Source organism: Dipodomys ordii, unplaced genomic scaffold (assembly GCF_000151885.1).
Source record: "Dipodomys ordii isolate 6190 unplaced genomic scaffold, Dord_2.0 Scaffold285, whole genome shotgun sequence".
In the NCBI taxonomy this organism is placed as follows: domain Eukaryota; kingdom Metazoa; phylum Chordata; class Mammalia; order Rodentia; family Heteromyidae; genus Dipodomys; species Dipodomys ordii.
The window spans coordinates 414,785-427,029 of NW_012267501.1; the positions used below are offsets into that span (position 1 = coordinate 414,785).

At 47.1% G+C, this 12,245-nt stretch overlaps 1 protein-coding gene across 1 annotated transcript; it reads right to left on the bottom strand.

Annotated features, from left to right (window-relative positions):
* Window positions 1-4,460: 4,460 nt before the first annotated feature.
* On the bottom strand, window positions 4,461-10,749 carry Cpa1 (carboxypeptidase A1 (pancreatic)). The gene is made up of 10 exons (XM_013036433.1): window positions 10,678-10,749; window positions 10,067-10,148; window positions 9,362-9,595; window positions 9,055-9,156; window positions 8,429-8,530; window positions 8,142-8,252; window positions 7,666-7,756; window positions 7,020-7,219; window positions 6,242-6,326; window positions 4,461-4,723 (listed from the first exon to the last, which is right to left on the bottom strand). The coding sequence occupies exons 1-10, from the start codon at window positions 10,740-10,742 to the stop codon at window positions 4,536-4,538; spliced, it is 1,260 nt and encodes a 419-aa protein (XP_012891887.1). The 5' UTR covers window positions 10,743-10,749; the 3' UTR covers window positions 4,461-4,535.
* Between the last annotated feature and the right edge of the window lie 1,496 nt (window positions 10,750-12,245).

A 12,245-nucleotide genomic window follows, 5' to 3' on the forward strand; every position in this document is an offset into this window, starting at 1 on the left:
GTACCCTGTTTTCAGATGAGCCTGGGGCTAGGGTGGAAGGGAGGCAGCTCATCCCTCACTGAATAGGTAATAAAAATCAAGGATCCAGGCCCAAAAATGGTAGCCTCTGAGCATGTTCATTTATGCACTCTGGACAGCCACAGCCTTACTCACCCCTCAGCCATGGATGCCTCTGTTTACCAATGCAAACATAACTTCCTTGGCTTTTGCCTTCCCTTCTATCCTCATCACCAAGATCCTCCATCACTGATCCTCCTCCTGGGAGGATCACTGGGAGTCTAGGAATGAAACACTAGTTCTTGAGACTATATATTTCCACCTTTGTGTCATCTGTCTGCTGTCCTGTCTTAAAGACAGTTGTTGTTGAGAGACACCTCATGAGCTTCCACTTAAGGAAAGGGAGTCACAAACTTTTAACTAGGTTGGGGGTTAGAGAAGGCTATTTTCCTAATAGGTAAAACTACTCAATCAATAACCCGTGTCGATTTGATTTGTGTCTGATCTCTTCTTTCCTTTGTGGTGCAACATGAACTGGGAGAACCAGGCTGTGGCAACAAGCCTGGGTTTCGTGGGGAAACAGGTGAAACCTTTCCTGCACACAGCCTGTTCCAGCGGAGCCCTGCTCCACTGCGTTCTGCTCAAAATGCAGCTCACAACACTGCTGCGGTTAAGCAGCGACTTCACATTTTCTCCTTTTACTTTGGCAATAAACACTTGGTGATCTCAGTCTCTGGGGTTGTTAGATGATGTTCATCGTTGGAGTTGCCAAATTAATGCGGATCCTGAAAGCTTTGGGGAAGAATTCATTTTTACCCTTTGATGGGTTTTCAGATTTGATGGGCACTCTTTGCTTTTCTCAGCTCTTCCTGGGCTTGGCCACTGCAAATGTTACAGTAGGTCACCTCCTTTCCTCTAGGTAACATCTGGATCTTGGCTTGTTTACAGGATGATGTTTGCATCATCCTTCAAGCAAGAGCCCCTGTTCAGTGTCAAGTCTACCAGGTCCCACTTGTCCTTGCAGAACTGTGGCCAGGATGATGAATAGCTCTGCACTGGATGAGGGACGGGTGAGGTCATCTCTGGATTGTATTCAATGACATTTCAATTTAACTTCAGGCCAAAACCAGAGAGCTAGGTATGTGTATCAATATTAAGTCCAGACACCACCTGGAGGATTCTCATGGGCCACCCATGGTTCCCAGGCCACATTGAGAACCACCTGTAAGAATCTAAAAAGTCAAAACGGGTTCGCTTAAAGGTCTTTGAGGGGGCCTAGAGAATAGGCATCAGCATAAGCAATTCCAAGCTGGCAATGGGAACCGGATATGAGCAGACTGGGCTCCTGGGAACTTCATGACAGAGTGCTGGAGAACGGCCTCCATGGAGGACCTGAGAAATCCTGCCCGGGTGACACTGCTGCTCCCACTGTCTGGAGTGTGGAGATAAAGAGCTGCGTGCAGTGTTTCGGGAGAGTCGGTGAAGTAGGACGGCAGAGAAGACGCAGGCTTCAACAAATTGTGAAAAGGAGTCTGAGCAAAGATTAAGATGGCCATTTAGATGTTTGTTGTTGAAAATAAGTTAGGGAATGACACTCACTGAGGATTTGCCAGCTGGGGTGTTTCAACACACACATCCGCTCAGAATTGATTATGAAAGTAAATTGGAAGAAATTCTGGAAAGTGTAAATTTAACACTACCCAACGTACCCACAATTGTTATGGGGGGATATACCCTTCTGGGCTGTAGGTATGTGTGTGTGTTTGTGTATGTGTGTGTGTGAGAGAGAGAGAGAGATGAAATTCATACTCAACATAGTATTTTGTAGCCAATTTCCTTTTTAAAAAATTATGTGTAAATCACATACCATCTAGTTCTCTCATTTTGAGTGCAATGACTTTATTAAATTTATAGAATTGCACGATTATCACCATAACCCACTTTTAGAATATTTCCATCTCATAGCGAGCTGCTTTCGCTTCAAGTGCTGTACCATTTTCCCATATCAACATGGACCTTAAATGACATCACGATGTTCTGTCCTATGAATGTGTCTGTCATGTGGGCATCAATGCTGACCATTATTTAACATTCCTTTTTCTTTGCTTTTTACTACTCCATTCTCATGTATTTTTTTTTTTAGATGGCCGAGTTTTTCTTTTATGTAAGCTGATAGCAGCACCACTTAAGAATGCCTTGAGGATTTTCTTGAATAATACATATTTTAACTTGCTCAAATATTTTTATAAAATTAGTTTTTCCAAGTGGATTTTCTGGGCAGAAAATGTACTTAAAATGTTGTATGGAAATTGTCAAATTTGCAGAAAGGTGACACAAATATATCCTCCCATCTTTCTGTCATTTTTTCCAGGCCCTTTATAACACAGAGTACTCAGTCTTATTTTTATGACAGATGATGAGAGAAAAATGGTGTGTTTTTCTTCAACAGGCAACGCATTTCTGAGAATCAGTATCTTTCATTCATTTCTTCAACAGGCAAGGCATTTCTGAGAATCAGTATCTCTCATTCATTTCTTCAGCAGGCAAGGCATTTCTAAGACTCAGTATCTCTCATTCATTTCTTGGCCTCTTCTGTTTCTTTGGGGAATGAATTATTTGTATTTTGAGATTTGAATTTAGCCCTGAATTTGAATTTAATCTTGTTTACTTATTTTTATCCTAAACTCCTCAAAGTTAATAAGACTTATTTCTGTAGAATAAAATTATTTTTAGATCTACACTTTTATAGGTTTAAATTTTTTACCTATCGGTTGGAAAAAACATTTGCAGCTAAAAAATTAAATTATGCACTGCCATGTCTCCATTGAATAGAAATGTATTATTATTGATATTAACGTTGTTAGTGAATGGCACACACTGGCTGAGTGGTGAGGGCGGAGAGGAAAACAGAAACATAGTCCCCCACCTGTGGAACCTGCATTGCTCCAGAACTTTGCAACTTCCCAAAGCCTCTATCTTGATTCAGCCTTGCTTTCTAAAGTACAGCTCTGAGAATGCAGAAAATATCCAGTTATATAAGATGTGTCATCATGCTAATTTTTTTCTTTCAGCACTTATTAAACAAAAGGTGATTAGCTTCCTACTTGGCCAAATTCAGTGGTCAAAATGGGTTTTACCTTATATATAATCCTTTGATGCAGGAATTGAAGGGAAGTGCTTTTCAGAAGATAATATATAAAGAAAATTACCTTTCTGTAAAGACTGAAGCACTTTCTCCTTAAGTACCAGGCCTAAAACTATCCTCCTGCTCAGACTCCTAAGTGCTGAGATTACAGTTTCTATACTGCCATGTCTAGAGCTAGAAACACCTTTTTACTTTGTGTCACAGGTTTATACAGAAGCTTACATCTAGTGAGCCTCATTCTTTTTATTTTCTAGAATGTTTGATAAGGGCCTGGAGGTATGGCTCAAGTGGTAGAGCACTTGTCTAGCAAGTACAACCCCAGTACCAGCCCACCACCAAAAAAAAAAAAAAAGAAAGAAAGAAAATGAAAGAATATTAGAACATTTGGTAGGAAAAGCAATATTAAATTTCCAAGATGAAAACAAATATCCCTTTTTCTAAAAAAGAAAAGCTATTCTATGTGAAAAAGAGAAGACTCAAGTCAATAGAGCTGGAGACATCCTACCACCTAGCTTTAACCCCCAGTCCATATTCACAGGAGAAGATATGGAAGAAACAAAGGTCGATCCTAGCTTAAAAGCTGGGATACTCTATGTATTGCGCTTACCACTAAGTGTACTATCATAGGCCTTGGCATAACCAAGCCAAGGAAGAGAACTCAATTCTAAAGAGCTGTAGGAAGGAGTAGGATGATAGAAACAAGAACACAGGGATGCGTTGGAGTCCTGTCAGGAAGGACATAGCAAATGAAAAGTAAACCACTTCTACTCCTAAAGGCAAAGCCTTTGTGATTCACTACAATTAATAAAATACCCCAGGATCAAAACTTGTTCTTTATCTTCAGTGAATGATTTCATTTCACTCAATTGCCTTCTCCCAATGTAATTCGGGAGTAGAAGACCACATTTTGCTTTAAATCTGTTTTACTTGGCTTAAAACATCTATTTCAGACAGCAGTGGCCACCAGGATTATTATATTTCACATCCAGATTATTGCTTTTATAGATGAATGGATACAACCAGCTAGACTATCGCACGTGCTGAATTCCTTGCACCACAGGGTACCAGGCGTTTGGTTAGCAGCTGTAGCTACTGCTTGCTATAGAGATAGGAACAAATCACCCCACTGGCAAGCTAAGCTCCGGGTGGTCTAGCTAGAACAGATGCCTCTAAGTACAACTTCACAACACCCTGGAATGTGGGGGAATTTAGGGGTCATCTAGTTCAACCACCCACATATTTCCATCAAGACCTGCAGGAATTCAATCATTTCTGTCCCCTGCTTGACAAGGTGGCCACACTATGTGCATTCCACACACAAGCCCCCAAGATCTTGCTCCTTATACAGTCAAACTTTATTTGGTTGCCTGGGTGGGGGAGCCACAGGGTTGGTTCAGTAGGGGTGATTCAGAGTATGCTCCATGATGGTCAGAAGTGCCAGCCATGTCTCCTGGGCTGTGGGGATGATCTGTGAGGCTGGCAGCAGGAAGCCATAGCGCCCCGTGTCTCGAAGCTCAAAGGTGAAGGAGTATTTAATGCCCTGGCTGTAGGTCCAGTCAACAGTGCTCCCACTGGCTTGATCTGGGGCAAGAGCAGGAGCAGAAAGGAGCAAGGGTCAGTTCCTTTGGAAATTTCACAAACCTGGTTAGTGACCCAAAGCCCAGAGCTACATGCATGGCCAAGTGGAGTTTGGGTCTACCGGAGTCTACTGTAGACAAACAGCCTAGCTTCCAGGGATCTCCCACTGGCACTAAGCCCAAGGCCCAAAGAGGAGCCCAGTAATGTTGCCCTATTTATCCTCTGGGGAATGCCAGAAAAGCGATGTGATTACAAAAGCCTGTCTGAAAACTCTCCACCCAACTGTCACCCCTGATGACACCTCTTGAGAAATTAGATTTGCTCTCCCCCTAACCCCTGGTGGTCTGGTCTGTAGGAGAAAGTGCAGATTCAGCCTCAAAGCAAAATTGTCCCCTATCTTCTAGAAGGAAGTTTGTCCAAGATTGCAGTAAATAATAGGTCATGAAGGCACTCTCCTTGGATTGGGCTGCATAGCAGGAGTGAGCAGCATGTTGGGTTTTTGTTGAATGAGTAGCGCCAATTAGTGTACCAAAAGGACTCATTGTGATATTCCCACACATGCAAGTTAGACGTTTAGCTCAACACTGCTGCAAGTTTGAAACAGTTGACCCAGGGTTGAAAGAGTTTCTAAAGAAAGCCTGGGATCCAAAGAGATCAGCCTTGGGTAGGATGGCAACTTGCTTGTCCCCTAAAACTTGGTCACAACCACTAAAAAGCAAAGTCAGTTCTAGCCCTCCCATGCCCTCCTCTCCCCACCCACCCACCTTCAAAGGCATCACACTGATCTACTTGGCTAGGCCCCAAACACTCCAGCCAGATCACACAGCGCCAGCCTTTGCTCTAGAACATTTCCCTGCTTGGAAGGCTATTTCTTAGATAGCCTCTTTACTCCCCCTCACTTCAGGGTTGGCTCAGATTCCCCTGTGTCGATGGGGCCTGCCTCTGGCCCCAGTATTCAACCTCTACCCTAATTGTCCTGATTCACCCTGTCCTGCTCCAGAGGGAGCGCTAACACTAGTGTCACCTAACACTAAGCTCATTGTCAGTGTCACCTAATGCTAAACTGCTTGTCGTGTAGCTTTCCTGATCTTTGCTTGTTTTCTTCACCCTGACACACATAGCGGGACCTGGTACAGAGAAGGTGCTCAGTAAACACTTGCCAACTGAATTTCATTTGGCGTAGCAATGCCGTTCCCTGGGGCATCACATGTATGGTGGAAGTCAGTGGGGAAAAGACTGAATAGATTCTCTAAGTAAAGGGCAATGGAGGAGAAGTGGTTTTGGGTTTTCTTGCCTGGTGATGTACAAATCCCTATAGAACTCACCATGCCATCTATTCACAAGGCTGGACTTAAACCCAGGTTCAGGGGACAAGAGGGCTCAGAAGAAACTCAAGTCAGAGTTCATGACCACCCTTCCAGATGGCCCCGATGAAAACCATTCACAGGGTCCCTCATCCGCACCCCCTGTGTTCCCAGACCTGGTACCTTAGGCAGAAAGAGCCACTTGATAGCCACTTACAAATTGCCTTGATGATGCTGCCATACTTAAACTTGGTCCCATACAGAGAAGCCAGGGCTGTTACAGCAGACTTGGACAGCTGATCCTGGAGAAAATAGGTAGGGCCTCCTATCAGAACCAGGTCAGCCTGGGGGCTGACAGAATGGTCCAGGAACAGGCAGCAGCAGAAGCATGTCCCTGGCAAGGAGCCTTCTTAGCCATGTAGGTCAGCCCTGGAGTTGACAGCACCTGAACCCTCTCTTCCTGCAAGATGGCTGTCTGGCACTTCCCTGTCTTTTGATGCACTTGCAGCTCCAGGTGTGGTGCTGCAAGTTCAAAGTCTAGCTTTGCCTGCCTTCCTCATATGATAGAGATGACTCAGCCAAGCGGGGGACTGGTAATCCTAGCTACTCAGGAGGCTGAGATCTGAGGATCACAGTCCAGAGCCAGCCAGAGCGGGAAAGTCTGTGAAGCTCTTGTTTCCAATTAACCACCAAAAAGCTCGAAGTAGAGCTATGGCCAAGTGATAGAGCACTAGCCCTGAGCAATAAAGCTAAGGGACAGCATCTAGACCCTGACTGAGTTCAAGCCCTAGGGCCAGCACAAAAAAAAGAAAAAAGAAAAAAGAAATGACTTCGGTCACTCAGAAAAAGCAAGGCTATTCCATCATGCTAGTCTTCCCAACCCATCGGGGCTGCAGGAAGAAATGGGGTGCTAAGCACCCTGAAGACTCTCAGCCCTCCAGAGTTCTGATGGGTGGAAATCCAAGCCCATGGGACAAAGACAAGTCTGCACCTACCAGCTCTTCCTCATCAGGGGCTGGTTGTGATGTGTAGCCATAGGGGTAAAGGAGCAGCTGGGAGTAGCTGTGGATGGAGATAAAGGCCTTGATGTTCCCATGGGTCTTCACAAAGTCCACAATGGATCTGACTTCCACTTCAGAGTTGGCAAACTTGCCACGGTATGTGTCTGAGCATGGGTTGCTGCTGGCTCCGGGTTCTGTGGACAGACCAAGGGCATAATTGGCATGTGGTGTTGCTTCTATGCTTCCAGGCCTCCCAGTTTTTTGCATGAAGTTGAAGGAAAGAGGAGGTGTTCGGTCCCATTCCTAGATTAAGGAAAGGCCAATCTGGGGCTCTGCCTCCCTCCACAGCCAGGTTTGGGCAGAGGCTGGAAGAGGAAGGGGCAAGTTCCTTCTGAATGGAAGGAAGTTAAGCTAGCAAGCCTGGAGACCGGCTTTCAGATCTTCCTTCCATTCAGAAGGAACTTGCTTTTTACAGACAAGGGCCCAAATCTCTAAGTTCTGCCTAGAACCCTGAGCAGGACTGACAGCCCACCCCCCACCCCACGTCCCCGGGCAGAAAAGAAGTGAGGTATTTAAAGGTAGGGTGAGAAGCTAGTTGGGGTTTTCCCATCATGGCCTCCTACATCACTGTGAACCTTACTCCCAAAGCCGGCGTCCCAATTCCTGTTGGGGTCCACCCCAACACAGATGGAGCCTGCTGTTTTGGACCGAGTCTTGCGCCACATACGATTCTGAGGAAGGAGAAGGGTTAATCAATCCACAGCTCACGTGGGACCACTGGACACAGCATTTGCAGGAAAGGCTGGGGCAGGACCTGTCAACTGAGGACCATCTTGACCTCTGATCAAGACATTTCATGGTGTCTGAAGATGGTTTGAGTTATGACTGGGAGGGGAGTTTCAACTAGCCTCTAGTAGGTTGAAGGTCAAGACATTGCTAGGCATACACAGGACAGCTGCCCACAACAAAGACCCAACCACCCAAAATACCAGTGAGTGCCAACGTTGAGTGTCCCCAGTCCAAAAGGACAGCTCTACTCGGCCCTCCTGAGATTAAATGTTGGCTTATGGGTCTCAGAGGTGGATTCTGCTTTTCCTGAGAAGAGGCAGCCCGTACCGAGCTGTGGGTGAAGGCAAAACCATCAGGATTGGTGACAATCTCCAGGAAGATGTCCATGCTGTCGAGAATGGCGGTGAGCGTTGGGTCCTGGCCATAGTCTTGGGTGATCTGGTGGGAATAGGAGGCGAGAAGGCAACATGTCTGGCATGTTAGAGCAACAGACGCATTCCCTGGATTCCCTCTGTGGTCGATGCTTCTAGAAGGGAAGGGGGAAATCCAGGCTTCTGGGAGCCTTGGACACCAATGGCCCACCAGATGAGCACTCTCCATTCCCCCAGCCTTACCTTCTTTGCAAACCAGACCCCACTGGCCTGGGTGACCCACTCCCTGGAATGGATGCCAGTGTCGATCCAGATGGCTGGACGGTTGTCACCCCCAGTGCTGAACTGCAGGATGCAAGAAAATGATAGAGGGGACAATTCATAACTGTGACCTTGTCTCAGCCCCATGAAAGAGAACCCACTTGGACCAGAGGCCACTTGCTCTGTATATCTAAGGTGAAAGTTCTGTTCGTGGGGCCATCCTTCAGGTGAGGATGGGGCTGGGACCGGACAGGGATCCCACAGATCTTGGCCTCCTGCCTTTGTCCAATAGGAACCAGCCTGACTTCCAGGCCTGCCCCTGTTCTGCTGCCCAGATCATTCTCTGTGGAAGGTCACCAACAAAATGGTTTCTCTGGACTTCCCAGACCATGATACTTCCCATACTGATTGGAAACACTTGAGTCACATCGAAGTTGAAATTGTGTACACACTTCTGGGCCGGCATGAAAACTTAGATGTTCTCAGCGTTTACGCAGGAAATGTATGTCACGGTGTTTGCCCTGACACTTCCCAAAGGAGCCCACGCAGGAAGACAGGCGCATCCTTGCAAATGTGTCTTTGTACGTCAATAGTTGGGCATGCATTACCTTTAGTATGTAAATGGGACGACCTTCATAGCTGTTACCAATCTGGATCTTGCTGGCAAGCTGTGGATTCTCAGCTACCAGTAGGTCCATGAAGTTGTAGATCTGAGATGAAAAAGAAAAGAAGGGTCTTCATGGCTTTCCTGGGTACCCCGATTCGCCCCTCTGCAGCCCTGACCCAGACAATGTTGGCTGCATGGAAAGAGCAGGGACCACCCAACACCCAAGCCAGCCTGGCTCTCTCTGGCCCACATTGCACTTTGATGAAGAGCATGTTGCTTGTGGGGAGTGCCCACCAGGATGCCCTCACCTCCTCCAGGGTGTGGTAGGTGGCATAGTTAAAGGTGTCGGTAGATTGGGCCCGGGCCTGGAAGGAGGACATCTGCCTCTTCTCCTTATCCAGCAGTGACTGCACATCTTCAATCATGATCGTGTAGCTGATGCCATGCGATTCCAGGAAGATTTTGACAGCCTGAAGACTGGAGAAGGGCACTCGGACATCGATGGGGGTGCCAGGTCGGGATGGGTCCCGCCAGAAGTCCAACTGGAGAGGAGAGGAACAAGCACTATCACAGTGGGCTGGTGACACCACCTAGGACAGCAGACTAGGACAGGCCCAGCCTGGAAGGGGTGTGGACACCAGAACCTCCTGCAGAATGGGGGCTGGGGTGTGCATGAAAGGAACAGAGAGAAGGGGAAACCTGGGAGACTGGAAGAGTGTCTAGTGTGGACAGGAAATGGCCAGAGTGGTGAGGCTGGGGGTGGGGGGGGAGAGAAAGAGGGAGAATGAGAGAGGAAAAGGAGAGAGAGAAATGGAAAGGGGGTTCTGACACTTGATCAGAGATGATCAAGGGCAGAAAGATCAGAAACTGGGGGGAAGGAGTTGAAGTTTACTCCCTAACAGTGATCATCCCGAGCACCAGGTGGCTACAGAAGGCAGCGGAGCTCTGGGGTGGGCTCAGGTGTTCTGGAAGGTTTCCTTGGGCCTCAAGGAGGCCTCCTCCTTGCCTCTGACCTGCAGATGCTCCAGATCCTCCAGTTCCTTCACCATCTGTACCTGGGCCTCATTGGCTGCTGAGACTCGGAGCACCTGGTGCCTGGGCAGAGTGGGTTGTCACTGAGTACATGAAGACGCCCCTGTCCCGGCCGTCAGCCACCCCATGTAGGCTGAGAACGGTGGCCTGAGTCGCCAGGCTGGACATAGAATGTTTGAACCAGAAAGTGCGAACATGAATGTTCTCAGCAATGAGAGGGAGGTGGGGGGCCTGGGCTCCCTCATCTCTTTTCTCTTTGTCTTTAGACATTTCGAGACTTTGTTTCTGCCCTCATCCTAGATTAGACTATTTTTTCACTCTCCCCAAGTCAACCAGGCCTCCTCCGCCTTCCTCCTCTTCAGAAAACTCCTCAGAGCTCAGCAATCTTCAAGGCTCAGGAGATTTCCCTAACCGCCCGACCCTTCCCAGCCCTGCCCTCCCTCAGTAGGCTACTGTGCCAGGGTGGTACCTGCCTATACTCTCTGGCTGTGCTCCCATGTCTGTCTGTCTGTCTGTCTCCTCCACACATTGACTCGGGATAAATCCTCTCATCATCCCCCGGGGAATCCCCTCTTCTTCTCTACACTCTTACCCCACAAAGTCTTCAGTGCCGAAGACAGCCCCCAGGAGCACACTCAAAATCAGCAGCCCTTGCATTCTGAAGCTAGCTGAGGTCAGGCTGAGGCCTGGGGCCTTTTAAACCCTGGCTGTGCCTGAGAACTGTTCCTCCCTTTGCACCTGGATCAGATCTTTGGGGAAGGAAGGATGGGAGTTCTGAGCTCTGGCACCTTTTCAGCCTCCCTGATAAAATGGCTGGGAACCAGGCAGCTGGAAAGATAACGTTAGCTTCTACCCTTGGCCTGAGGGTCAACTGACCAAAGGCCTACCAGTGGGGACTCACCTGCTCCCATAGTCTTAAGGACTTTGTTATGAGTGGGCTATATCAGAAATATAAGCAGATATGTTTATATTCTTTTATTCTGATCTTACTAACATTAATTTTATTTATTTATTTATTTATGTTGGTCATGGGGCTTGAACTCTGGGCCTGGACACTGTCCCTGAGCTCTTCAGCTTAAGGCTAGTGCTCTACCACTTGAGCCACAGCACCACTTTCTTCATTGCTAATATTTACTCCCAGTCACACATTACTCTTAATGATACAACAGGTTATAGAAGGGGTTCAAGTGGTGCAGGGTTCAAAGAGGCCTTGCTGAAGGCAAAAGCTGATGCAAATAGAGTCACTACAGGTGGTTAGATAAGATATTAACATAAGGAGTCCAGTCCTTGAGCTGCCAAAGCACAAGCTGGATCAAGGTGCTAAGCTGGGTCCAGCTACTGGCTCTATACAAATGACCATGAGGAGGCCAGGTGAAGCAGAGACTGCCATTATGCTGAGCTGAAGCCCCAAGAACAGAAGCTGAAGTTCATCACCTGTCACTAGCCATATATGCATTGGATCGTCTGATGATAAGCGAGTAGATGCCGCTGTACCTCAGTGTCGATGCCCCTTCTTTAATATGATCCAAGTTCAGCAGTTGCATCATTCATTGGTCAAATGAACTTGATAAGCTCTTAGGCTTTTTGTTTGGTTTTGTTTTTATCTGATATGGTTTTGGTACACCCATGTAGACATGTGTTCCTGATTTAATTTCACAAGTTTGTAACAGCTAATATCTTTTTTTTGCAAGAATAAATTATCTTATTAGTCTGTCGCATGGTTTGAGCTGGCCAGATGGTGGTTGTTTACTTGCACAAACAAGATGCACCGTCATTGGCAGCAGGATTCATGCACAAAACGAAACAAACTGCTGTTTTATCCAATGGAGTCACTCAAGGTAAAGAACAGCTTGAAAGCTACTGTTCTGTGTAACATGAAATAACTTAGGTCATAGCCTCACCATTACCACACGTACAACTGCACTGTTGTCCTGCTTGCTGACAGGGCAGTACACATGTGCCAGGATGCCAAGAGGCCACACCAGTTAGAAAGTGACCCGTCTTCTCATCCTCGAGCCAGTTCTCTTGTTTCTGGGCTAGAGCAAGCTGGGGCCTCGGTGCCCATCCAGCTCCTGTATCTTGTTCGATCCTCTGCCCTGCTCTGTGAAGAATACATCCATTTCTGGGCACCAGGCGATGGAAGGGGACTCCTCATCTCCA